Raw genomic sequence first — 24,924 nt, forward strand, 5'->3', positions numbered from 1 at the left:
GGGTTCTTACTACTTAAGTCAACTATGGGCTGCGCTCTCGTCAGAGGCGTACATCGACCATCGACTTGACCTCTGCCAAACAGATCGGAGAAGTTTGGATTAGAGGGACTGCACAGCCGGGGAAAGGGATAGAGGACTGAGGTCTCAGACTGATACTTCAAACCGAGTGTCGTATTGCTGGAGGTTCTCTGCGTGTTGAGGCGATATCTGGGAACGACTCGCTTACCAGGTGGTAGAGTCTCTGTCGCTGTTGTCAAAGTATCGGTCAATCCACAGTCTAGTTAGTCACCAATATTGGAAACCTTGGGAAATGAATTACCCACCTGAACCCCTGTACCCCGGCTCGGCCAAAAGCAGCGCAGATGCTAGGTCGATAACCCTTGCGCCGATCATACCAACGTCCATTCCACACTCAATGAGGGGTTTCCCTCGTCGAACAGACGAGAAATACCCACGATGGTCATATAGAATGGATCCATGGCCAATCCATGGCCAAGTAAGAGGACTCCAAGAGTAGGCGAATGCATAATCAAGCATTCCAGAAGCGCATGGAGCAGAAGAGCAGGAATTTCAGTATCTTGAGCGATATTACATGCTGAGTTGACCTACTCGGGTCAGTTGCAGTCTAGCTGTTTTACCATATCCGCGTAAGGAGTTAACAACTATTATCAGATGGTGCTATAGACGGTCCAGAATAGCCATACAACAACTAAGCACTGTTCACATGGATTCAACTCATAATAAGGCAGCCTGGCCAGTCAGCACGTCAACGTCGCCTGAAAACCCCAGAGTCGTACCATGGATAGTGATACTCCACCGCGCGGGAGAGACCCAAGGTGCCACAAAACTCAAATGAAGAAGACATTGTAACCGTGCCACGTAACTTTGGATTCGTAGGCCAAGGCAACTATGACATATTTCATTTACAACGGCTTATTTGCCGCGACATCTCCCGTTATCTTCGACTCTACTCTGAAGTGGACTGGACAGTGGGCCTCCTGTCGGGAACAAGTTGCCAAAGCCCCCTCAGTCAGAGAAAAGACCACCGGTAAATGTCAGTATCAGTATCATTCTGAAGGACCAGAAACTTATCATTGATGATAACCGTCAAGTTATCATTGATGGTCAAAAGTCTGTGGATATGGGTTATGGAACTGAACGGAAGAGGAGACCTTCCGGAGCATGGCAGCATGAACCCGAAGACAATTATGCACCATATTATCATGCCATGAGACGGAAGGCCAATCAAACCCAGGCAAAATCAGAGGATCAGAAGTACGAAGCCAGAGGCCAGCCCCCGGATAAGTTCAGCCCAGCCCGGAACGGGAAAGAAACGCGACGGATCAGTGGGTCGAGACGCGGGTTGGCCGGATGCTCATCGTAATTAATAATGATCATAACCAGAGATGGGGACAGTAAGTGCGTTTGCTGGTTTTGTTTTCTATGCAGGCTGCAAATGTACATATCTCGACCCTGTCAATATTATCATCTTGTTTGACCCGACGGAATGGTTATGATGTCTCCATCCATGGCATTCAGTACAAGTGTACGCCTATCACGCCCTAACAAAAGGCTAKAGCCACACCGACCAGGAAAAGGAAGAGGGTCAAACGTCGTTAGCGTCTGTTAGCAGCCGGGGATAAAGCTATTGTTGTCCCAATAGGGCAATACTTCACTCCACCCCGGTCCCGAGCCAACGCATGCACGGTTTCTGACTGGCTAGAAACAGGGCCCGTGGCACTCCAGGAATCCACTATGTCTGCACTGGTTCCCGGAGTCTCCATCCGGTTGCCCGTCTGCCGTGAAGAAAAAGCACGGGCATCCTTCACTGCACCTGTGTCTTTTGGGGAGTCTGGAATAGCCTTGGATGAGTTCTCATCATTGGAAGTTAATGCACGGCCGTCCTCCTTGGTCTTCAGTCTCCACTCATTGGTTCCCTCCGACGGAGCAGACAGGATGAGACACCCACCAACAAGCCAGTACGACATGGAAACTCAAACTGAATTCACAGGCACTGTGCCCCCTCAGGCCAGTCTGATGGGTCAGAGCATTGGCCACAGCCTGAGTGAATGGCACTCCTCGACTTTTTTTTAAAACCTGTCGACGACCAACCCGACCCGGCACCATGGTTCTGGTGAGCTGGAGTTCCCCTTCTGCATGAACCACACCTGCAATTGACTCCCTTCCACTATGGAACTGCTACGTCTCCTGCTTTCGCATCCAGTAGCTTCGGCCGTCGCTCTGGGGGCAGTCTACTTGCTCTGGGTGGTTCTCGACAGGCTGTATCTGTCTCCCATTGCCCGTTTCCCTGGGCCCAAACTCGCTGCGCTGACACATCTGTACGAGTTTTACTGGGATACCGTCTGCTGCGGACAGTTCACCTTTCAGATTGGCCGCCTTCATGAGAAATACGGTAAGCCCCTAACCGTCCGCTGCGTTTTGAATCCAGCCCGTCAAGTTCGATAGATCACTTCTTGGCACTGATCCTTGTCGGCTTGACGTTGTACTAATGTCATACAGGCCCCATCGTGCGCATCAGCCCAACCGAGCTGCACGTCAACGACCCCGACTACTACGAAGTCCTCTACTCGCGCGACAGCCCCCGCAACAAATATGAATACTACCAAAAGACCCTCAACGCCCCCTTGGCGCTCCTCAACACGATCGATCACCACCTGCACCGCCAGCTCCGCGCCCAGTTGAACCCCTTCTTCTCCAATGCGCGCATCCGCAGACAGGAACCCGCCATCAAGGCCCTCGTCGACAAGCTGTGCCGCCGCCTCGAGGAGCTCAAGAACACCGGCCAGCCCCTCAATATCGAGCACGCGCTCACTTGCTACACCACCGATGTCATCACCGACTACAGCATGGGCGATGGCTACCGCTACCTCGACGCCCCCGACTTCATTCCGCAGTGGTACGGGACGCTGAACGGCACCGCCAAGACTATGGTGTTTATCCGTCCGGTTGCCTGGGCGCTGCCGTTGCTGCTTGCCTTGCCGGAGCGGGTGACCGCGTGGCTGAACCCCGGGATGGAGCTGTTTTTCGATTTCCAGCGCCGATGCCGCAAGATGATCAAGGGGATTGTCGCGGCGCATAAGGAGAAGGGCGACCAGGCTGCGCAGAACGCGGCGTCGGTGAATATCTTCGAGGATATCCTCCGGAGTGATCTGCCGGCGAAGAACAAGAGTGAGACGCGGCTGGCGCAGGAGATGCAGGTGCTTGTGTCTGCGGGGGCGGAGACCACTGCCAAGGCCATCACCTATATTCTGTTCTATCTGCTGAATGACCCCGAGACGATGGCGAAGCTCAAGGCTGAGTTGGAGACAGTGGGCGAGGATCCGCCGCTCATCCAATTGGAGCAGTTGCCTTACCTGGTGAGTTATCATGGCAAATATGCTGGGCCGTTGATACTGATACTGTCACAGACTGGTGTGATGTTGGAAGGAATCAGGTATGCACTACACTGAGTCCGCCCAGAGTGAGTCTAATATATATAGACTGTCCTACGGCGTCTCTGCCCGTCTTCCGCGAATCGCCCCCTACAACGCCCTCAAGTTCAGAGACTGGACCATTCCTCCAGGAGTATGCGCCTTGACCTCATTGGTGACGAGTACTGACCTCCACAGACCCCCGTGAGCATGAGCTGCCTCCTAATGCACCACAACGAAACCGTCTTCCCCGACTCGCACCGCTTCAAGCCCGAGCGTTGGCTCGACCCCGTGGAGCGCAAGCGCCTGGAAAAGTACATGGTCGCCTTCTCCAAGGGATCGCGCCAGTGTATCGGAATGCAGTATGTCCGTCTTGTCTCCGGATATACATCTGCTAACTGAATCGACCAGTCTCGCCAAAGCAGAAATCCTCTTGTCCGTGCCGGCTCTCCTCCGCAGAATGGACCTGGAGCTGTACGAGACCACGGTGGAAGACGTAGCCATCAAGCACGAAATTTTCATTCCTTTCCCCCGGATGGATAGCAAGGGTGTGCGCGTGTTGATCAAGGGATGATTTGACGTCAACAGCTGATAACCATTATCTGGCACCTGTACCTACCACGTTCACTTACGATAATCAGTAATGTCTTTTCAAACTTATTTACGAGTACGATTGCAATGACAGAGATTACATCACTATCCAAACATCTTCCCCTCCTCGAGAAACTTCCTCTCCTCGTCGCTCGTCGCCCTCCCCAACGCCGCATTCCGATGCGGAAACCGCCCGAACAGCGCAATGGGTTCATGATGCTCCCTCTGCACCTGGAAATGCAACTTCAGCTGCTCTTCCAGCCCCGCCCGATTCTCCAGAAGAATACGACGGCACTCCGCCTCGTCACCTGATAACCCCGTCGCATCCCCGTCAAGCAGACGGGTGAAATCCTCCGCCATCTCCTCATACTTGACCCGCACAAGCTCCTGCATGTCTAGATCCTCGGCATGGATAAAGGGCAAATTGAACCACATGCGCTGACCCAGGCGGTAGCGGAAGGGACTGCCACTGCCAGACGGGTATCCTGCTTCCGCGGCTTTGAGGACGATAGTTCTTGCGAGTGGGTCAAAGAATTCAAAGACGGTGCGGGAGGATTCGCCCCGGTAGATGTTGCGGGGGAGTTGATCCAGCAGGATGATGAGCGCTAGCCAGTCTTCGGGGGTAGAGGGCTGAGTTCTAGACAGAATCTCCTCTGCGGAGGCGTTGGCCTCGCGGATGGCGGCGAGGATGGGCGAGAATTGCGACCTAGATGATTAGCTGGAGTTATACATGATGGGATAGGACGTACGAGCAGGCGCCGTCGAACTCGTCGGATTTGGAGAACCATTTCTTCAAGTCTTCTGCGGAGGGGAGGACCAGGCGCTCGTTGGAGGGAATGTGCTGGAACCAGAACGTGTAGATCTGCGGGAGAAGGGAGGGGATGAGGAATTGATCCAGCGTCGCAGATTGCCTGTTTGCCATTGTAGAAGACGCTCTTCGATATTGTGATGTGGATTGGCGAATGCTTGTATATGAGGCAAGTCGGCTGGGATACTGAATGCTGCTGTGCTGGGTGGATAAAGCGGATGAGTGCGTGTACCCCGCGACGCGGCTTTCCCAGATCAAACAGCGAGGCAACTGCCTCCTAATTAATAACCTACGCGAGACGGGCAACATCTTTGAATATTTAGGAGACGTTAGTCCAATGGATTTTATACAAGGGTGTCGGACGCGAAATGTCGCGAGGCCGAATTCCTGACTAATTATACGATGTTTTGAGGGGCCAAACGCATGCTGATTGGCGGAGTCAATCTTTAGACACAGTTTGGTTTGCGGATCCATACGAGGTAATACAGGGTGGTTTAATACTCTAAAATGGAAGTGTAGAAATCCACTTATCCTGTACCATGGACCCGGTAGCCACAGATATGGTCCTCGCTAAGCTAGCTAACCGTTGCAACTGGCAAATGCGGGGAAGTTGATCATCTCTGGGACATAATACTCTATAAGAACAGCGACCGCAACAGAATCGTCTATGAGCATACCTATGTAAGCCGTGATGACCTCGATCCTTTCCGCTAAATACATGATCTGTCGTCTTTAGCGAAATACACTCATGATCCACTACGTTCATTGATGAAGGTGCGGCACAAGTAGATTGAGGAAGTGGAGTTGTAAATATTTACAAGATCCCTAGAGTGCCAGTTAGAAGATCCTTCACAGGGTTAACATGGACATCAGGGCAGATCTGGTGGGAGAATGGTAGTCCGCAGTGAGAGGATGGTCAAACTGTAGATGACCATGTTGACAAGTAGCTTTCACCATGATAGTGGTGTTGATATCAGGATCCTGAACGTATAGTGAGCTACTGATCCTTCAACGAGTTGATATTATTGCAGATTTGCAGTTACTACGTCATCCCATTTTGTACTCCGATCGATCGATCGTGCATTTAAAACAGCATTGTCCGTATCCAGATAACCACTTTCTTCCACAACATGACCAACCCCAATGGCTCCATTATCCCGAAGATTCCTCTTTGGAGGAGACCAGTAAGTTAATTTCCATAGTTCCTGACATATACTAACGGCATAGACCATGGTCCCACACAGACTGGATCTCCTCCAACGACCGCGTCCGGGGCGGGTCCTCATATTCCAGCCTCAATATTCTCCCAAACAACACGGTCCAGTTCAACGGACATCTAGATATTACCACCCTTGGTGGAGCAGGGTTTGCATCGCAGCGCACAACGGGCGATGTATCCTGGGATCTGTCCGACGTCGACGGGCTCGAGCTGGCCATCGCCGGTTCCGACGGAAAAGTGTATACACTCACCCTTAAAGACAAGCTACTGCACAAGCGGCCTGATGGGCGTGAGCAGAGTACGATTAGTTGGGAGTATAATCTCCGGCCGGCGGACAAGGCAAATGTGAGAGTGAGATGGGAGGATCTACGAGCAACGTATCGCGGAAGGGAAGCTGAGGGTGCGGAGCCGCTGGATTTGAAGAATGTCAAGCAGATTACTATTATGATTCGCAGGTATGTGTTTATTCATGGGTATGACTGATATTGACCTGTGTAGTTTCTTCGGGACACAAGAAGGCGCCTTTTCGCTGGACATTGCCTCCATCGCTACGTTCCGTAGAGATGTATGAGATGACCGAGGACTGCGAACCCCAATTGACGAGAGACTTGCCGGTTCAGCAAGCCGAGCGGATGGCAATAGCCATTTGGCTGCTGAAACTAATCCTTCTTTGCATCACGCCCCAATTCATCCAATCCCGTCCCTTTCGCCAAACCAGTATCCTACAAGCATCAGCATCAGCTGCGGTAGCCAAAAAGGACAAAAACTCACCATAACCCACTGCGGCAAATATGTCGAGCCAAACCAAACACTCCCAGCCATATTCCCACACCAGAATTTCCCCTGCCGCCCGGCCGTGATCTCCCTCACAACCTGCGCTGCATACTCCTCCGCGGGCATCCGAGTCGCTCCATCCTCGCCGCGCGCTCTCGCAACCACAGTATCCTCGATGGGCTTATACAGCGAGTCCTCAGGGAGCCTGAGATCATCAAAATACGTCTGCCCGTTCGTCCTCACCGCCCCAGTAACAATCGACAGGACTTTGACGTTGAAGGGGGCCATTTCCAGCCGGAGTGTCTCGGCGATGATCTCCAGGGAGCGCTTGGAAGCGCTATACACACCTACTTCTATTGATAAATCTTCGCGCATACAGAATTGACAAGACATACCCATGTACGGCGCATTCACATAGCCCGCAATCGAGGTGATGAACACCATGCTCCCCCGCGCGTTGATCACCAGCGGCGCGAACGCCTTGGTAAGCGCCAGTGGGCCGAAGACGTTCGTCTCGTAGATACGGCGCGCGGCGTCGAGATCCTCGTCCAGCACTGGCATKAAGTGGTTTCGGCCGGCGTTGTTGATGAGGTAGGTTAGGGAGCCGGCTGTTTGGTTACGGACTGTGTCTACGGCGGTGGTGATGTGTGTAGGGTTTGTTACGTCGAGAGTGAGGAGGGTGATGTTGGGGATGTTGTGGAGAGCGGTCATCTTGGAAGGATCGCGTGCTGTTGCGAAGACATGGTAGTTCTTTGCTTGGAAGGCGAGGGCGAGGGCGGAGCCGATGCCACCGTCGCTGCAGCCGGTTATGAGGACGGAGCCGTTTGTCATTTTGGGGGTGCTTGACGATAGTCTTTGATGGGGGACAGGTCAGTCAGCATTAGTGGTTACTGGATGATGATGATGATGATGATGATGTTGAAGTCGAGGGGTGCGTTCCTTGTCCAATAAGAGGTGCCTGCGCGAGAAGCCAATGAGATGAGTATCCCTTTGACGCTGGGACGAGTTACACAATCAGAGAACTGAATTGAATTTTTGGTTTCCAAGCTTCTAGCGCAATATCGTACGTTGTACGATAACCAGATAATGGAATGGTAAATAGCTGCCTTACACAAGAAGACCAATCAGTCCAGCAAGCAGGAACGCCGAATGACTCGTAGACATAGTAATCTATCTACAAAACGTCTCTCTGCCTCCCTGTCAACTAGCTGATAGCCCTTCTCATCTCAGGCAGTTAGATCCCCTAGCAAGTATCCAACATGCTAACAAGAGCACTCTTCTCATCCGAGGTAATGGTCAAACTATACACATACTTGACCTTCACCCACATCTTCGCATACGTGCAATAATACGAAGCTAGCCAGTTAGCATCACCATCCACACGCGAAACGAAAACTTACTAAGAGGAGGCTTCCAGTCCTCGGGTCCAGAATCGCTTTTGGCCTCGTTGGCGGTATGCGACACCGCAACCAGCTGAGGGTTCGTCAGGTCGTTCGCAAACGCCTGGCGCTGCGCGGTTGTCCATGCAGATGCACCGGACTATTTAGGGTTAGCAGATGCTGCCATCGGAGGATGGGACCGTCACTCACTCTCCAGGCGTTGGCGAGGGGAACAAAATGGTCGATGTCCACGCTACTGGCTACCGTCAAGGTGACTCCGTCGTAGGGAGAGTACCACGATCCACTGGTGGGATAGCAACTGGAATTCTCGACGACGTCGGTACCGTCGCGGGCGAGCACGACCTCGCGGGTGTTGCAGCCGCTGAGCTGTTAGCTTGGCGTGCAGGGAGAAGGGAGGAGGGTATACGTACCCCCCTTGGCTAATCCAGTGGGGGAAGAGCTTGCGCGAGTATCCATCCTCGGAGCCTTGAGGCGCGACGGTCAGAGCAGCCAGCTCGGACTGTGCGGTAGCGGTAGAGGGGATTCCTGGGGGAGTTGGCAGTGCAAAGGGCGCCGGGATGGCTGCCACGAGGGGGACGCCCAGAAGGACTGAGAGAAGGAGGCGAGTCATGTTGTTGTGTCGAGATACTCTCTGTTGAATGGAAGAAGCGAAAGAGCTGATCTATCGGGGGATCAAGCCCTTTATATATCTCGAGATAATATATCTACGAGCGACTTCATATCCCAAACCCCTCACAGCCTACCAGTCAAGTCTTCACAAGCATCCCCTGCAGCATACCAGGCCTCTTGGCAATATCCCTCAGCGCGCATACCAAGAATGATTGGCTGTAGTGCAATACTACCAGTCTATTTGAGGATGCATCTCCTCGTTGTGTCCGGCTGTAATATATTAGTTATAATGTATCTTCAGGCAAGCGCGGCATCTTATTGCCTTATCGCTGGATCTTGGCATCAGTATCTTAGCCACGCCCAGCCAACACCACAGCTGATTCGCCAAATGTTCGGCGATCGACATGTGCACGTTTAATATAATTAATAGGTATAGAATGGGAGGGGTAACTCTCTCCGGAGACCGCCGGCAGTCTCTGTGATCGTCATGAATGTAACCCAAGTTACCTAAGAAATTAAGCATTAATCCATGTCATGACGATCATGCTATTATTCAAACTATGTACACACACTTGTCAATTGCAGCAATCAAGCCTCACCCAACGCCCTGAGAATCTCCTTGCCAACTCCGGTCGCACTGGCAGGGTTCTGGCCCGTAATGATCGTAGCGCCCGTGCCAGCAGCCCTGGAAACAACCACCTTCTCACCCCATGGCTCGTCGGCCTTGACGTACCGATTCCCCGTCACCTTCTGCAGCTCATCCTCCAGCATATACGGCATCGCAGATGACAACTGCACCTGGTCTTCCTCGGTATTGGAGAAGCCCGTCACGGTGCAAGTCGAGAGCAGCGGCACCCCCGACGGCGCCTTGGCCTTGAGCAGGACGGCCGGGCCGTGGCAGACGGCTGCGATGGGCTTCTTGGCGGCGGAGAAGGCTTCGATCAGAGCGATAGAGGTCTCGTCGGAGTGGAGGTCGAACATTGCTGCGTTCGTTAGCCACTCTGCAATTTCTGTAAGTGAAATAAGGAAACATACGACCGTGACCACCAACGTAGAAAATCGCATCGAATTCAGACACCTTGGGTAGCACATCGGAGAGCTTGACTGTGTTTGTCCAGAGCGACTTTTGCTCCTTCAGGAACTTGGACGCCACGGGGTCGTTCTCGAACATCTTGACGGAGGCAGGATCCAGGGGCGCTTCACCACCCTTGGGGGAGGCAATGACCAGCTCGGTCTTGTCGTGGAGGACTTCCCATGGGTGAGCGAATTCGGGCTGTAGGTGATCAGTCAGTCATGTTCTGTTTCGCGTTGGTTAAGAGACATACCAGGTACCATCCCGTGGGATGACCGTTAGAAGGGATCTTGTCCTGAGAGGTCAGGACGACAAGGACTTTGGGAGCCATGTTGCTGATTATTTTGATGAATGTCGACAGTTGATCAAACTGTGAGGTGTAGATAGAGGGTTGTATAGGTTATATACTGATTGCGATGATCATCGATGACATCACTGGTGGACAGCTACTGCGGGGCTCGTTTTCGGTTTAGAATGCTCTGGATGCTACAATAAGAGGTACCTACTGGTAACGGACGGATAGATGGTCTGAACTGAGGACGCCATTCGTTCAAGCTACAATAGCTTGAGGTTCGGCTGCTCCACTGTGTGGCCTCAACCCGACAAGGTTGCCCCGACACCGACAAAAGTCTCCGTGACCTGATACACGTGGAGATGGTCTCAATTTGATACACTGGTTTGTGTCGAAATTGTGATGAATCTGTCCAAATGGTGACCTCGGCAATTCGGTGCTTGAAATGCAGAATTTAGCCCGATTTTTCAGGCATCGTGGAGGGAAAGTCTTTGCGGATTGCAACCATGCATTGAATATTAAATATTATAGAATTATGGCTGTATCTAGAGACTAACAGTCTTCGTGTCCATTAAATGCAGATATAGTTGCCTATTTTCAGCAGAGAACTCAGGCGATAAATGTACATATGTCTTCTGAGCATACAGATTCTGAGATGACAGACCTAGGAAGTTACAATGTCTGCGTCGGTGCCATTTCTGTCAAATATCGTCTTCGATCCATAGTAGACTGCGACTTACATTCACTCACAGTTATAATCTAACATCCATACTCATTGCACATCTCTAGCTAGGCTATACATCCATAGCTTACAGCACTCCCATGATCGCATACATACACTACCACTTCACAGTGTTTGATTGGAGATGGCCGACAGCAGTAAGTTATTCCAACGATGTATGAGCAGTTGCAGGATACATCAATAACTACACAACTCTATCGCCCCCTTAGACCCGAGTGACGGCCATCACAAATGCGCCAGAACAGCATCCGCACCGGAAACCTACCACAATCAGAACCCTCCAATAACCAGAAAGACAAGACACATACCTTGACAGCCCCCCTCTCCGTCTCAATCTGCGCATAGGTCACCTTCCCATGATCAATGATAATCGCATACCGGCCCGTCCGGCCCCCATTCGCCCACCCAATGCTATCCGAGAACCGCGCCTGGGGATCAGACAGAAACAGCTACAACATCGTTAGCCAGCTGTCTCCCCTCGAAGTAAAATAACCGTAGCACATACGATATCATCCCCCTTGACCTGATTCGCCTTGCCCCACGCACTCATCACAAACGGATCGTTCGACGCCAGGACAGCAACAATCTGCACGCCCTTTTCCTTCAGCTGCGGGAGGCTCTTGATGTACCCAGGTAGATGGTTTTCCGAGCAGGTAGGGGTGAATGCGCCTGTGCTGTTAGATCTAGTAGCAATTGGCGACTGGACTAAACGAACCAGGAACGGAGAAGAGGACGACTTTCTTATCGGCCCATTCTTTGGAGGCGTTGTAGTTGATTGGGATGCCGCAGGCGTTGATCTCGCTGCTTTCCTCCGCGTAGGGGATGTACCTGTCGCTGAGTTAGAATGGAGTCAATGGGGAGGGGAGAGACAAGACGGACTGGAAGACAACGTTGTCCGGGAATTTGTCGCCTGGTTTGAGGGCCATTTTGATATCTCTTGACAGTGTAGGTTATTGTTGATGGATTGATGAGAGGGTGAATCTGTTAATGCTGTGATTGCGGGGTGAGGGGGCTTTAAGGCGTCATGGCGGGGCTAATGCAGTGCATAACTGGCTGAGTCATCTGTGCATCGGAGGGCTCCGATCAGGAGGAATATATACAAGAGTATTTGGGTCTCTGCTATATTGGGAGAAATGCTTATATTTATCTTCTATCTATAGATCAAATGGCCCTACCAAACTGCACCGGGACAGTAACCGGCACGCCCAACTTTCTCGCCGTGGAAAACACCCATTCTGGCTCGCGCAGGAACTGACGGGCTATCAGAATAGCGTCGGCCTTGGGCTCAGGTCCTGACAGCATTGCCTCGGCGGTAGTCGCCTCGTCCGATCCTTGGACAAGTCCGCTTGCCTGTTCCGCCTCGGTAATCATACCCACGGCACCCACGAGAGTCGACGCTCCGGCCGCTCGAATGGCCTGGCGGATCTGCCCGGCCAAGTCAGTCTGGTAGGCCGTGTGCAGGTTAATCTTCTGATCCTCGTGATTCCCCGCGGAACTGACATCCACAAGGTCAATGCCCCATTCGGGCAGCTTCTTGACCAACTCCAGCGAGCTCTGCATATCCCAGCTGCCAGACTCCGCCGCAACAGGCTGACCCTCCAACCACTCCGTGGCACTGATGCGCAGAAACAGCGGCATCCCCTCGGGGATAACCTCACGAATAGCAGCCGCAACCTCGCGCACGATCCGCGTCCGGTTCTCAAAGCTCCCGCCGTACTCGTCCGTCCGCTTATTCGTCACCGGACTCAGGAACTGGTTGATGAGATAGCCGTGCGCCCCGTGAATCTCGATGACATCTACACCAGCCTGCACCGCTAACCGCGCGCTCTTGGCAAACGCCGCCACTAACTCCCGGACCTCCGTTGTGCTCAGCGCCCGTGGCGCCCAATATGTATCCGGCACAGTACTCCAGGTATGCTCCTCCCCACCGGACGGGCCCACCACATCCGCCGGCCACCCGCCGACGCTCTCGTCCGCCTTGAGACTCAGCTTGCCAGCCTCCGCAGCCAGCCTCAGCCAAGGCGCAACGACACTCGCCTTCCGGCCAGCATGCGCCAGCTGGATGCCGACCTTGGCGCCCTGCGCGTGCGCGAACTCGACGACGCGCTTCAGCCCGAGAAATTGTTCTGAGTTGGTACCTTCCTGCCAGAGACCGGAGTCGTTGGGGGAGATGCGCCCGTTGGGCTGAACGGCGGTGGCTTCGATGAAGACGAGGCCGGCGCCTTTCAGGGCGAGGTGGCCCAGGTGCGCGAGGTGGTAGTTTGTTAGGGCGCCGACGCTGGCAGAGGACGGGTCGGACTCGCAGGAGTACATGCACATGGGCGAGACTATGATGCGGTTCTTGAGCGTTACATTGCGGATTTGCAAGGGGCGGAAGAGCGTGGGAGTCTTGGGGTCGTCGGGGTGTAGGGCGGCGCCTCCGTTGTTGGCGGGGGTGAAGTAGGGGGTCGCGGGGGACTTGGTGACGGCGGCGGATTGGAAGGCGTTGGAACCCATGTTGCTGTCAGGTATTGTCGTCAGGACAGCGGTGGGAGTGTGTAAGTTGAAGAGAGGGAAGGGAAGACATGATTGCGTTGTATAAATACTCGGCCGAACTGTCTTCCACGTATCGATAGATAGGTAGTCTACGGAATATCGGATATGGCGACGAGGGGAGAGGGAGCTGACAAATGCCCCGATGTGGCCCACTCACGTCACACGTGCACTGCCATTGGTCACTTACCCATTATTAACCGCCATTGGCTGATATCCATTGCTGAAAAAGGAAATTGGTCTCAGTGATCGGGATTTGTAAAGCTCACATCAACCACAAGTAAGTCTGTGCAGTTGATTTGCCATTAGTCCAGTAGGCCGTCAGCATATTCTCCAGTCTTCTCATGGTGCCATTATTGGTCGCCTGCCAGAATCCCTGGATCTGTGACAGCAATATGCTCCGGTCTGATTGCTTCTCTGCACAGGTCCCAAGCACCAGGAACGGCCAACTGTAATACTCGGCAAAGTAATCTTGTGCTGGCTGTAGTTGAGTCACAAGAACCATGGCATGTGAAACAAGTTCACTGATCAAATGGTCTGGTTGATTGCCGGCAAGATAAATAAGACGATTGAGAAGGATTCGTGCACACAAGACATACATTTTAGGTCCTGCAAGTAGCTCTGGAGCAGCCGTGCCTGCCATTAGTGTATCCCACCGTCTCAGATCCTGCTCCAGCTCTCTGCAATGGCGAATTTCAACGCCGTCGGGATACTGTTGGTACATACGAGCGATGGTGTAGACATACTGGAACAGTTTCGGAGCGACCCCGAGGACTGGTGAGGTGGCATCCACGGAAATATGTGGTCGGCAGAGGACCTCCAGTAAAGTCTTCGCAAGGGAAAAGGCAGAGTCGATAGATGCGGATGCGGTGGATGTAAGCTGAAAGGGTATGCTCGTTGCGACGTGAAACATGAACGATTCCAGAAATAAGCGCGGCATCCAGACATCTGTTGCAATAGTGCTTGCGTCGGGTGTTTTGTGTCGAAAGTACGTCTGAATCAGTTGTGCTGCCCCGTTGAGATGGACATCAACGCCTTGCGAGTGATGGGGTTTGGATCGCTGTCATTGTTAGGTTTGATCAGAAACATTGCTTCTTCCGCTCACCTCATAAATGCATAAAATCAGCACTGTCCACAAGACGACTGTCCGACTCGGGCCGTGCGCTTGTACAAGGCTCTGTCGTAAACCAGCAACAGCATTAATATAATGCAGCTCGGCCGTTCGGCGGTACTGCGGATTGTTGACAGGTATCTCCGCGGCAGCACAGGCGAGTAGTGCATGCATACAAAAAGGAGATTGGAATGCCCATCGAAGGCTTTCCCTAGTTACCAGCTTGTTCACAGCCCCTTTGGTTACTGGATGGATAAGCTGTGGCAGGAAGATGGTTTGCAAGAAGCCGAATAGCTGGCTGTTCGCCGGACTTAGGACGGAAGAGTAGCACGCTGGTCCATTCGAGAAGGTGACTATAGACGGTGTCCGAGCATTGGCAAGTTGACATTCTGTGCCTGAAACGGACTCTGACGCTATGCTGCTACTGTCAGAATGACTCAGTTGATCATTGGCATGGCCAGCTCTCCTGTCAGCCCAGATGCATTCTATATTTCGTTTGAGGCAGTTTTGACACGGTGACCCCCTCTCATCGCACTTCTTCTTCCGTGATCGGCCTTAATTATTAGCACATCTCGGAAATGCTTTGAAGGGCAGCCTACAGGTCAAACATCCAGTCTTCGTCCGCAAATGAGCCGGCCGCCGTCGAGGTGGACGGTAGGACTTTTGTGTTCTGGCGGTGCAATCTGCCATTGCAGGCATATATTACAATGGCTCACATATCTTCATGTAGATAATGAACCAACGGAAGTAGCCTTTACTAGCAAATAAATGTCAGGGGGGAACTAGTTGATCGTCTTGGTTTCATCGCCGCGCCAGTCACGCGAGCCCGGTGGAGCTCGGAAATTGCCGGCGTACCTTATTGACCTCCAATCTATAGATAGGCGCTAACTACGAAGTCCTAAAGTACTATCAAAGGTTCTGCTTTGATACTCCATTTATGGACGGTCCGGTCCTCGCTAACGATGACTGACACCTAATAGGCTACTTTTGCGTCTGGTACCGGAAATGGATGCTTGAATGTAAACCCTACAGGAATAGAACCTAGACTACAACCTCGGCGTCTCCATCAACTCCTTCGCCTCAACTGCATTCCTCGAACTAAGATCCCTCACTACATCCGAAGGCGGCACCCACAGCGCCGGATTCTTCTCGAAGAAATTCGACGCCCGCAGCATCACACTCACTGGCTCCGCCGGCATGATCGGAAAGTCCTCCGTGCGCGGGAAATGCGTCAGTCCAAACTGGATATAGCATACAATATCCGTATTCTCGATGCATTCGTCCCTCGCTGCCCAGTCGACGATCGTCGGGTTGTGCGGATGGTCCTCTTCCCCTGTTGACTGGCAGACGTAGTGTCCCGCAGGGAAGACCTCGTGATCACGGTAGGGCAGGACCCAGAGTGCGTGGCGCGCGAACCCCGCGCGCTTGTAGACTGTGCTTCCCGGTTTCGCGAGCAGCGGGGGGCAGTTGTTGTTGAGGATCTTGTAGGCGATGGGCTTGCGGGTGGATGGGTTGAGGCGGGTGGGGTTGGTGATGTCCCATCCGCGAGTGGTTTCGTGGCAGTAGTCTGCTGCGCCTTCCAGGGCGGTCCGCAGGGGTGTCTTTTTGGCGTAGAAGCCGTTGCCGTAGGGGTTGGCGGGGGAGCCGACGGGGTCGGCCATGGGGACGGCGTCGCTCTGCACGACGGTGTTGTTGGGGCCGTCGATTTCCGGGTCGACGCGCAGGGAGAAGATGTGCTGGTGGTTCTGGGCGTCGAGGCCGCGGGCGATCTCTGTGCCGAAGGGGGCGGCTTGTTCGGAGGCGTGCAGGCAGTAGGTGTTTAGCATGCCTGTGAGCTTGACTTCGAGTTTGTACGTTCCGTCGAGCGTGAAGGTGTGGTAGAAGGCGTACTCGTAGTTGGCGGCGGTGATGATCTGGGAGATGATGAGTTTGCGGTCGCGAGCTGAGATGACGCTGCCGTCGCGGAAGTCGGTATGCTTGTAGAGGAGCCCGTTATCTTCTTCGTGAATGCAGATGGCGTTCTCGATGACGGTGGCCTCCCCGGTGGATGTGGCTAGAACGGCATCCAGGTAGTGGATGGCACCCTTGCAGTCGCAGCCGAGCTTGAGGGAGTTGGTCATGAACCCAGAACCATATTCGCCCACGTCAAAGGCGTGCTTCTTGTGATGAGGCGGCTTGGGACAGCCGTACGGAACCACCATCTCCACCACGCTGACACGGTGGAAGAGCTTCCGCTCGCGCTGCTCGTACGGGTCGTCGATCCGGATGTTCGATAACACGATGCCTTCGCGGTAGTTGAACCCAACGTGCATTTTGAGTCCGGCCCATTCGAGCTCATTGCCATTCATCCTGAACGAGACGCCCTCTGGCTGCGTAATTTCAATGGGCTTTAGGCGCTCCGGACGATACTGATCTTTGATAAACTGAGGGAGATAGTTATGCTTGTCCAGAGGCACTGGAGTTCGTTCTCCATTCACACGTCTGACATCCACGCTGAGGATCTCCTCGGTCTCTGTGTCGGCGACAACCGTGAAATCAAGCGGGTGCGCATACTGATTGTCATGTGGGGAGCTGCGGTAATAAGGCAGTGCTTGTTGCAGACGGCGCTCAAAGCCCCAGCGCTCGTCAATCCCAATGGCCCAGGCGTCAAAATAGACACGGGACATGTCCGTTATGCCAATTTCTCGGCATGCTTCAATTACCCTGAGATCTTTGCTGGCGATGCGCTCGATGATATTGAGGTCATCCAGGGTCAGCGTCGGCATAACATCTTTGACTCTCTTCCACGACTCAACCTTCCTGGTGGTCAGATTGACAACAGCCTCGGAGATCTCCGGAGTGCCCTTCTTGAGCATGATGGAAAAGACACGACGGGCAGGACGGGGCCCTGTTCCACCCAGAAAAGCTGTCAGCTCGGCTTTGAGCGGCTCGTGGAGGGTAATGCAATTAAATTTGAGGGCGGTTGGGTGCGCATGTTGGCGAAGGAGCGTAGCAGCGGTGGTAATCTCGTCAACAGACAGAGGGTCTAACATATCAGTATGACACACTCTTCTAGCAAATTTATGACATACCTAGCGGGTGGGTAGACGATGCAGAAGAGCGACGCTTTCCAGCGCAGCATTTGTCAGCCATGATTACAGAAATTGCTATCAAGTATGGGTTGGATTGACGTTGAAGTGAGGGCATATAAGCCTCTTTATATCTTTGCAGATTGCACTGCTCGGATGGACATGCTGGTTTGGGTATGGGTCCTACCGGCAGTCAGATACTTAGTTTTCTCCAGTTCAACACATCATGAGTCTATTCTCAGACCAAGTGAGGGTATTCTGCTAGACAGGGAATATCAATTTCAAAGAAGCTATATGATGCAGTATAGAATCAGCCTGACCAATGGCGTCACTTTCCGCGGTACAGTGGGGCTCTCCATCAACAATTGTATCCCCTTATCAACCAATCACAGTTGCTAACATGTATCAAGGGATCTCACCGTTCAGCAACACTCAAAAGGGCAAGTGGAAGAGAATAGCCTTATCCTGAACATATAGCAGAAGAAAACTGCTTATATAGGGCAAGAATAGTTCGATTCAAGAACAGATCAGTTCACTGGATTTGTCACATTTGAACTGAAGCACAATGAAGACCACATTCACGAACGGCCGCATATTCTCCCCTTCATCGAACGACCTAAATGCAGACAATGAGTTTGTGGAATCGCTGGTCATTGAAGATGATCAAATAGTCTATGTCGGCCCACACAAGGAGGCTCCATCTGCAGACAATACAATCGATTTGAAGAGTCGCATTGTTCTGCCCGGCTTCATCGACGGCCACGTGCACATCCTCAACTTCGGTCTGTCCTTGGGCAAGCTCAATTTGATGGACTGTACAGGTCTAGAGGACATTCGGTCGGCAATCAAATCCTTTGCAGCGAGTCACCCTACGGTCCCTCGTCTTCTTTGCCGAGGATGGATTCAGTCGACAACCAGTGGGATCGCTCTGGCAAGTATGCTGGATGATATGGACCCGCGGCCGATCTACATCGAATCATTAGATCTGCACTCAGTCTGGTGCAACTCGGCCGCCCTGGAAGAAATGGGTATTTATACTGCACCCGATCCGCCTGGTGGAACGATCCACCGCGACCAGAACGGAAGACCATCAGGTCTCCTGAGCGAAAGTGCCCTGGTCGACATCGTCTGGCCATTTCTCGCAGGCACCACCACTCAAGAAGCTAAGCTCGAGGCCCTTGACCAAGCTTTCACGGCATACACACAAGCCGGGTACGCCGGCCTCGTCGACATGGCCATGGATGAATCCACCTGGGACGTTCTCCAACTCTACCGACAACGCAACAATCCCCTTTTGCACATTGCAGCATACTGGCTCGTTCCCTTCTCCGAGAACCAAGAAACCAACTTCCACCACGTGGACCGCGCAATCCAGCTGCGCGCCGAGTTCAACCCCACCAGCTCACCCAATTTTTGCATCATGGGCATAAAGCTCATTTGCGATGGCGTCGTAGACGGCTGCACAGCGGCGCTCAGCCAACCATACGGCAACCGCACCGATCCCGTGGAACCCATCTGGCCAGCGGACATGCTCAAAGCCGTCGTCCAGCGCGCCGACCAAGCAGGTCTGCAGTGCGCCATCCACGCCATCGGCGACAAAGCCGTGAAGCAGGCGATCGATGTCCTAGCGGAAGTGGGCACGCCCGGCCGCCGGCACCGCATCGAGCATCTTGAGCTTACTGCTCCCGAGGACGCGAGACGGCTGGGAGAGTTGGGGATAACGGCCTCCGTGCAGCCGGTGCACTCGGATCCGGTCTTGTTCCGTGCGTGGCCGGAATTAATTGGCGATCGCTGCCAGAGGGCTTTTGCATATAGGGAGTTTGTAGATGGAGGGGCGAGGCTTGCGATCGGGACGGATGCGCCTACAGCGGCGCATTTGCCGTTGCCGAATCTATATAACGCGACTACCAGGCGTTCGGCGCTGGATCTGGGGGAGTCGGCGGCTACGAATCCGCATTTTGGACTAGGGCTCGCGGAGGCTGTCGCGGCTGCGACGGAGGGGGCGGCGTATGCGAGGTTCGCAGAGGGATGGACCGGGTGCTTGAGGGAAGGACGCAGAGCGKATTTCGTGGTATTGGATATGCGGTGGGAAGCGGAAGAGCTGTTACAGGGCAAGGTGTGCGAGACTTGGTTTGGAGGGAAGAGGGTATACAGTGTATGATGAGTGCGTTCTCGTGTCGTTATGTATTTCTTGTTTCTCCATGTTCTATTCAGTCATCTTACTCGATCCACGTTCAACTTCAGCCTCAGCCGTTGATACCCTCACGCGATGCATCTAGATATTGCTCAAGAACTCATCGAAAAGTGTCACAGGCAAGAGATTACTGGAGGCAAACGCAGGGAATCGTTGTCTTGGGGATTGCCGAAAGTCAATATTGTTCATCAACGCAGATCTACAGGATAACGGCTGATATTGATTGGAACTGGGTACAGGACAGTACATATGCTGAGGTCATAGCTAGCTGAAATTTGGGCTTCAATGCAAGTTAACTACCATTGCCTCAGAGACGGTTAACAGACACGGCTTTTCACGGCATACAACAAGCATGAATAAGCCTTAGCGCGCCTTTAAATCATATGATGAAGCTTCTTTGAAAAAAAGCGAGGCCTCAGAGTGAAATAGCCGCTAACCCTCGGTAGCTCGATTGGAGATTACTGGCACTAAAGGAACACTGTCAGCATGCCTGGCACCGTTGGAAGTCCCTTTTGACCTGTAAGAGAGACTAACCACATTGTTGCTGCATCGACGGTTGTTGCAGCAGAGAAAGGTCCCGCCATTGCAGTACTGACCCGGTTGAGAGCAGCCAGCATTGGGAGCAGGGACAGCGGCGAGAGCCGCAGTGGCAGTGGCAGCTAGCAGGAGAAGAGTAGCAAAGAGCTTCATCTTGAGTTTAGTGTTCGAATTTCAACGATTTAGAGCTCGGTAAAGATGACTGAGAGACATTTCCTTCTCGCTGAATTCGACGTGTATTTATATGTTGAGAACAAGGTCTGTGTAACAGTCAGCTCTCAATATCGAAAGTGATACGGTCTGGGCACCGCTGCCAGTCACCGCCAGGATGAGCTTTGTTGGAGTATTGCCAAAGATTACTGGCTCATCCGAAAGTCGACGTTGCATCCATTTGACCATAAGATCTCACTCCTTGCATAGTGCTGACGGATTTCCAAGGCTCTTTCCTGACGGAGTCTGATGTGCATTTTAGCGATACTGTATAGTTCCTATTTGGAGAATTAGTTACATAATACCAAGTCCTGCAATGCATCGTATGATGCATTGGGTATTTAAGTAGCCAGACAAGGCAGAGACGAGGCAGAACAAGACATCGATCAGGATAAGATAAAATGAGGGAGGCAGATAAGGTTATCTCCACGTGCGATAAGCCAATCCCACAATTCCGCTCCACATTCTCCTCAGTCCTCCCCCTCTCCGGAGAAGTAACCTCAACCTGATCACTCAATTCATCACTAATCCCCTAATAGCACTACCAATGACTTCAATCCAGATTCTCGACGGAGGACTCGGAACTTCCCTCCAAGACCAACATGGTGTCACCTTCGACTCTTCCACCCCCCTCTGGGCATCCCACCTCCTCGTCTCCAACCCCACCACTCTCCTCGCCTGCCAGCGCAACTTCATAACAGCAGGCAGCGACGTCCTCCTAACAGCCACATACCAAGTCTCCATCGAAGGTTTCGCACGCACCAAGACTCCCGAATTTCCGCACGGCATCCCCCGCAGCGCTATCGGAAAATATCTCCGAACCGCACTGGAGGTCGCCGAGCAAGCGCGGGGCACCTCCGCCGCCAAAATCGCACTGAGCCTGGGACCGTACGGCGCGTGCATGATCCCCGGACAGGAATACAGCGGGCGCTACGATGCGGAGCATGATAGTGAGGAAGCCCTCTTCCAATGGCACCTGGAGCGACTGCGGCTATTCCTCGAGGCGGATGGGAAACTGGCGGAGAGAGTGCAGTATGTGGCATTTGAGACGCTGCCGCGGTTGGACGAGGTTCGTGCGGTGAGGAAGGCGATCCGCGCGGCGGGCTTGGATGTTCCCTTCTGGGTGGCGTGTGTGTTCCCCGGCGAGGAGGCTACGTTGCCCGATGGGAGCTCGATCAGGCAGGTTGTGCAGGCTGCGCTTGCGGAGATGGACGGTGCGGCGGTGCCGTGGGGAGTGGGCATCAATTGCACCAAGATCTATAAGCTGGATGGACTGGTTCACGAGCTAGGCGAGGAGATAGCGAGTGCTGTTGGCACGGGCCGGGCAGGGGCTGTGTCGAGTCTGGTGCTGTATCCGGATGGTACCAATGGGGAGGTGTACAACACGACCACGCAGACGTGGGAGAAGCCGGAAGAGTATACAAGAGATGAAAGGGTATGTGGTTATATTGCTCTTCCATACTGCAATTCTAACAAGAATAGGGTCCGTGGGAATCCCAGCTCGCGCAGGTGGTCACGAATGCTCGCGCAAGGGGTCCCTTTACTTCATTCCTGGTCGGAGGCTGCTGCAAGGCCTCTCACAACGATATTCGAAAGCTGGCAGAGCAGCTCAAAGCCGAGTGATCGATCAACAAGCCAGATGTTCTATATATTATTGGGTATCGCCTATATGCATCTATGCATCTATATAGTATATACAAAAGACAAGCACTTCAGAAAAGCCAATCGACGATGCGACGCCACCATGTCATCGGCCTGTGTTTCTCGATGATCTCTCCCTCCTGGAGACGACCTGACCATAGATCGATATTGGCCGCGCGAACAAACTACAACTGTTAGCTACGTTTCTGAAAAGCAGGGACGTGGAACGAACCTTGGTGCGGTGCCACAACTTCCATCCGATGATTGGTACGATGAAGATAGGAATACCGATATACGAAGCGACAAAGTTGGAGGTATTCCAGTTGCCCTTGAGGAAGACGGGGAATCCGGCCACGAGGGTGATGATGGTGGATCCGATGAATCCCACCCACGCCGCGTACGGCTGCAGAGGGCCCTTCCACGGCAGCGTGTCGCGGTGCACGCCCTGCGCCTTGAGACCGGCATAAAAGCGAATGTAGCAGAAGGAGAGCGTGGCCCATGCGATCAGACCAGCAACGGTGCTGAGATTCAGAAGCCAGGCGAAGGCCTGTGCGGCGCCACCCGATCCAAGACCTGCCCCTGTTAGTTATTGTACTATCAGCTGAATTAAAGAGACTTACTAAGATAGGCCAATGGGCCAAACAGCCAAGCGGCGATGACAGCCACATAAGGGACACCCTTCTTAGTCACCTTGCCGAATACCTGGGGCAGCTGGTGATCGGTGGTCATGGCCACGATCATCCGCGAGCCGACCCAGCAGTACGAGTTGCCCGCGGACCAGGCAGAAATCAGGATACAGGCGTTGATAATGGAAGGGAGCGCGTTGATGCCGGCCTGGCGGATGGCAATCACCCAGGGAGAGCTGTTCGCATTTCCAGTTCCGGAGACAAGATCGGGGTTTCTGGGATCGACAATCATGCCGATGAGCAAGGCGCCGAGGACGTAGAAGAAGGCAATACGATAGGTGACGCGTTGAGCGGCCTTGGGAATCGCCCGGTGCGGGTCAACCGACTCGGCCGCGGTGATGACGACGGTCTCGACGCCGATAAAGCTGAAGGATGCGTTGACAAAGGCAGACAGGAAGCCCAGGAAGTGGCCGGTAGATCCGGTGATGCCGTTGTAGTTGGTCCAAGCGCCGGGATTGTGCCAGTAACGGAAGCCGATAGTCTCGTGGTTCGGTCCTCCGCCAGAGGTGATGACAATGGAGACAATCACCAGGCCAAGGAAGCAGAGAATCTTGATGCTACCGGCGAGGACTTCTGTCTCACCGTAGAATCGCACACTCATTAGATTGATCGCCAGAATCAGCGCCAGGCCCACGGTGATGACCACCGCGGGCGTTATGTCCGTCCAGTAGGAGACAATCACCGCAGCCGCAGAGACTTCTGACGCGATGGCAATGGTGTAGCAGTAACCGTACGAGATAGCCAGCGAGAAACCAACAGCGGGATCGATGAAGCGTGTCGCCCAGTGCGGGAAAGATCCGGCGGTGGGCAGCAGCGTCGCCAACTCGGCGATACTCTGCATCACGCACCACAGAACGAGACCAACGACTGCATAGGCCAGTAGCAAACCAGCAGGACCAGCTTTGGCATACGCCGCACCTGTTCCCACGAACAGACCAGTGCCAATACCACCGCAGAACCCGATCATCGTCACCTGGTAGTTCTTCAGGCGGCGCTGGGTGGCACCCCGGCCCCCAACATTGAGCTGCAGCTCATCCTTCTGAGAATAGGGCGCAACCTCTTCCCCGTATGGCTGGGAACGATCCGTCTCAATCTTGGAGTCGGATTTCTCCAAGGTCTGGCCGGTATGGGAGATCATCTCGTGTCGGTGTGCGGTGTCTCCCCACATGCACAACCAATTTAGTTACGGAGGAGATGTCAAGTTTCAAGAAGAACGTTCGCCATGGGGAAAAGATGGCGGAGAAAATCCTTTAGTATTCTGGCCTGGAGCCCGGAATCACGACATCGGGGCATTCTGTCGCGCCATTGGTGGCTGCCTTCTCCACAGCGGCCATTTCTATCTAGATTCGGTCTTTTTGCGGGTCCTCGGCGGCTTTCCGCTGTCGCTTTGTCTAGGGTTTTACTCACACATGGCAGACCTGCAGAGCCCCTTACTTGTCGGAGATGTGAAGGCTATAACTAGCATAGGCATAGCCCATATGTCCATCTCTAGATGGACTGCAGCAACTGCTAAGTATTGCTCCGTATGCTGAAAATGTCTCAAGTCTGCAGACCCTGCGGATTAGTCAGCGGCCGAATAAGGTAATAACCCCTTCCCCTGTCAAGCTTTTGCCCGAGATCGGAATCGCCACGGCAAAAATACCTAGAATAACTTTGCAAAAACTTTATATAGAACGCCACCCCATTTCTCCAGCAAATGATTCACGCATGTTAGTCTGCCACATGGCACCATTGAGCAAATTGCTGTCATCATTGAGACTGATATGAGATAGGCTTTGTGGTGAAAATTGCAAACACATCCATCAATGTATTATTACTAATCTCACTAGCTACATTGCACATTGTGCAAATACATATATATACTTTTCGGCTTACATGGCATCATTTTCGTGCGTAAGGGCTCATTTATGACCTACATCACGTTATATTCCCAGGCCAGGTGAGAGCTCACTGGACACAAGAAGATGCCTGTGACAATCACAATGTGGGTGTGTCTTATTAGATGAG

General features: G+C 53.1%; 15 protein-coding genes across 15 annotated transcripts; 5 read left to right on the forward strand and 10 right to left on the reverse strand.

The window, feature by feature from the left end:
* Positions 1–909: 909 nt before the first annotated feature.
* Positions 910–1,384, forward strand: Asppvi_003983 (uncharacterized protein; the record flags this gene model as incomplete). The annotated part of the gene is given in 2 exon segments (XM_043299939.1): positions 910–977; positions 991–1,384. The coding sequence occupies 2 exon segments, from the start codon at positions 910–912 to the stop codon at positions 1,382–1,384; spliced, it is 462 nt and encodes a 153-aa protein (XP_043155874.1).
* A 232-nt stretch (positions 1,385–1,616) lies between these two features.
* Asppvi_003984 (uncharacterized protein) lies at positions 1,617–1,988 on the reverse strand (the record flags this gene model as incomplete). Its single annotated transcript, XM_043299940.1, has 1 exon — positions 1,617–1,988. One exon carries the CDS (start codon positions 1,986–1,988, stop codon positions 1,617–1,619), a length of 372 nt encoding a protein of 123 aa, XP_043155875.1.
* Positions 1,989–2,190: 202 nt separating this feature from the next.
* Asppvi_003985 (cytochrome P450) lies at positions 2,191–4,005 on the forward strand (the record flags this gene model as incomplete). The annotated part of the gene is made up of 6 exons (XM_043299941.1): positions 2,191–2,413; positions 2,521–3,377; positions 3,429–3,454; positions 3,501–3,585; positions 3,630–3,793; positions 3,843–4,005. The coding sequence occupies 6 exons, from the start codon at positions 2,191–2,193 to the stop codon at positions 4,003–4,005; spliced, it is 1,518 nt and encodes a 505-aa protein (XP_043155876.1).
* A 122-nt stretch (positions 4,006–4,127) lies between these two features.
* Positions 4,128–4,944, reverse strand: Asppvi_003986 (DUF924 family protein; the record flags this gene model as incomplete). The annotated part of the gene is made up of 2 exons (XM_043299942.1): positions 4,128–4,728; positions 4,772–4,944. 2 exons carry the CDS (start codon positions 4,942–4,944, stop codon positions 4,128–4,130), a joined length of 774 nt encoding a protein of 257 aa, XP_043155877.1.
* A 1,029-nt stretch (positions 4,945–5,973) lies between these two features.
* Positions 5,974–6,620, forward strand: Asppvi_003987 (CIA30 family protein; the record flags this gene model as incomplete). Its single annotated transcript, XM_043299943.1, has 3 exons — positions 5,974–6,014; positions 6,058–6,504; positions 6,548–6,620. The coding sequence occupies 3 exons, from the start codon at positions 5,974–5,976 to the stop codon at positions 6,618–6,620; spliced, it is 561 nt and encodes a 186-aa protein (XP_043155878.1).
* An 88-nt stretch (positions 6,621–6,708) lies between these two features.
* Asppvi_003988 (SDR family oxidoreductase) lies at positions 6,709–7,654 on the reverse strand (the record flags this gene model as incomplete). The annotated part of the gene is made up of 3 exons (XM_043299944.1): positions 6,709–6,771; positions 6,821–7,170; positions 7,219–7,654. 3 exons carry the CDS (start codon positions 7,652–7,654, stop codon positions 6,709–6,711), a joined length of 849 nt encoding a protein of 282 aa, XP_043155879.1.
* A 412-nt stretch (positions 7,655–8,066) lies between these two features.
* Positions 8,067–8,833, reverse strand: Asppvi_003989 (HNH endonuclease family protein; the record flags this gene model as incomplete). Its single annotated transcript, XM_043299945.1, has 4 exons — positions 8,067–8,179; positions 8,224–8,362; positions 8,413–8,584; positions 8,634–8,833. 4 exons carry the CDS (start codon positions 8,831–8,833, stop codon positions 8,067–8,069), a joined length of 624 nt encoding a protein of 207 aa, XP_043155880.1.
* A 587-nt stretch (positions 8,834–9,420) lies between these two features.
* On the reverse strand, positions 9,421–10,235 carry Asppvi_003990 (type 1 glutamine amidotransferase domain-containing protein; the record flags this gene model as incomplete). Its single annotated transcript, XM_043299946.1, has 3 exons — positions 9,421–9,815; positions 9,868–10,105; positions 10,158–10,235. 3 exons carry the CDS (start codon positions 10,233–10,235, stop codon positions 9,421–9,423), a joined length of 711 nt encoding a protein of 236 aa, XP_043155881.1.
* A 928-nt stretch (positions 10,236–11,163) lies between these two features.
* On the reverse strand, positions 11,164–11,864 carry Asppvi_003991 (peroxiredoxin family protein; the record flags this gene model as incomplete). The annotated part of the gene is made up of 5 exons (XM_043299947.1): positions 11,164–11,199; positions 11,247–11,387; positions 11,444–11,607; positions 11,654–11,766; positions 11,818–11,864. The coding sequence occupies 5 exons, from the start codon at positions 11,862–11,864 to the stop codon at positions 11,164–11,166; spliced, it is 501 nt and encodes a 166-aa protein (XP_043155882.1).
* A 235-nt stretch (positions 11,865–12,099) lies between these two features.
* Positions 12,100–13,434, reverse strand: Asppvi_003992 (NADH:flavin oxidoreductase/NADH oxidase; the record flags this gene model as incomplete). Its single annotated transcript, XM_043299948.1, has 1 exon — positions 12,100–13,434. The coding sequence occupies one exon, from the start codon at positions 13,432–13,434 to the stop codon at positions 12,100–12,102; it is 1,335 nt and encodes a 444-aa protein (XP_043155883.1).
* A 301-nt stretch (positions 13,435–13,735) lies between these two features.
* Asppvi_003993 (Zn(II)2Cys6 transcription factor) lies at positions 13,736–15,271 on the reverse strand (the record flags this gene model as incomplete). Its single annotated transcript, XM_043299949.1, has 3 exons — positions 13,736–14,530; positions 14,576–15,135; positions 15,181–15,271. 3 exons carry the CDS (start codon positions 15,269–15,271, stop codon positions 13,736–13,738), a joined length of 1,446 nt encoding a protein of 481 aa, XP_043155884.1.
* A 356-nt stretch (positions 15,272–15,627) lies between these two features.
* Asppvi_003994 (peroxisomal copper amine oxidase) lies at positions 15,628–17,713 on the reverse strand (the record flags this gene model as incomplete). The annotated part of the gene is made up of 2 exons (XM_043299950.1): positions 15,628–17,606; positions 17,653–17,713. The coding sequence occupies 2 exons, from the start codon at positions 17,711–17,713 to the stop codon at positions 15,628–15,630; spliced, it is 2,040 nt and encodes a 679-aa protein (XP_043155885.1).
* Positions 17,714–18,214: 501 nt separating this feature from the next.
* On the forward strand, positions 18,215–19,810 carry Asppvi_003995 (amidohydrolase; the record flags this gene model as incomplete). The annotated part of the gene is made up of 1 exon (XM_043299951.1): positions 18,215–19,810. The coding sequence occupies one exon, from the start codon at positions 18,215–18,217 to the stop codon at positions 19,808–19,810; it is 1,596 nt and encodes a 531-aa protein (XP_043155886.1).
* A 1,327-nt stretch (positions 19,811–21,137) lies between these two features.
* Positions 21,138–22,213, forward strand: Asppvi_003996 (homocysteine S-methyltransferase family protein; the record flags this gene model as incomplete). Its single annotated transcript, XM_043299952.1, has 2 exons — positions 21,138–22,025; positions 22,073–22,213. 2 exons carry the CDS (start codon positions 21,138–21,140, stop codon positions 22,211–22,213), a joined length of 1,029 nt encoding a protein of 342 aa, XP_043155887.1.
* An 89-nt stretch (positions 22,214–22,302) lies between these two features.
* Positions 22,303–24,055, reverse strand: Asppvi_003997 (putative amino acid permease; the record flags this gene model as incomplete). The annotated part of the gene is made up of 3 exons (XM_043299953.1): positions 22,303–22,416; positions 22,464–22,804; positions 22,852–24,055. The coding sequence occupies 3 exons, from the start codon at positions 24,053–24,055 to the stop codon at positions 22,303–22,305; spliced, it is 1,659 nt and encodes a 552-aa protein (XP_043155888.1).
* Between the last annotated feature and the right edge of the window lie 869 nt (positions 24,056–24,924).

This window comes from Aspergillus pseudoviridinutans, assembly GCF_018340605.1.
Source record: "Aspergillus pseudoviridinutans IFM 55266 DNA, scaffold_3, whole genome shotgun sequence".
Classification (NCBI taxonomy): Eukaryota; Fungi; Ascomycota; class Eurotiomycetes; order Eurotiales; family Aspergillaceae; genus Aspergillus; species Aspergillus pseudoviridinutans.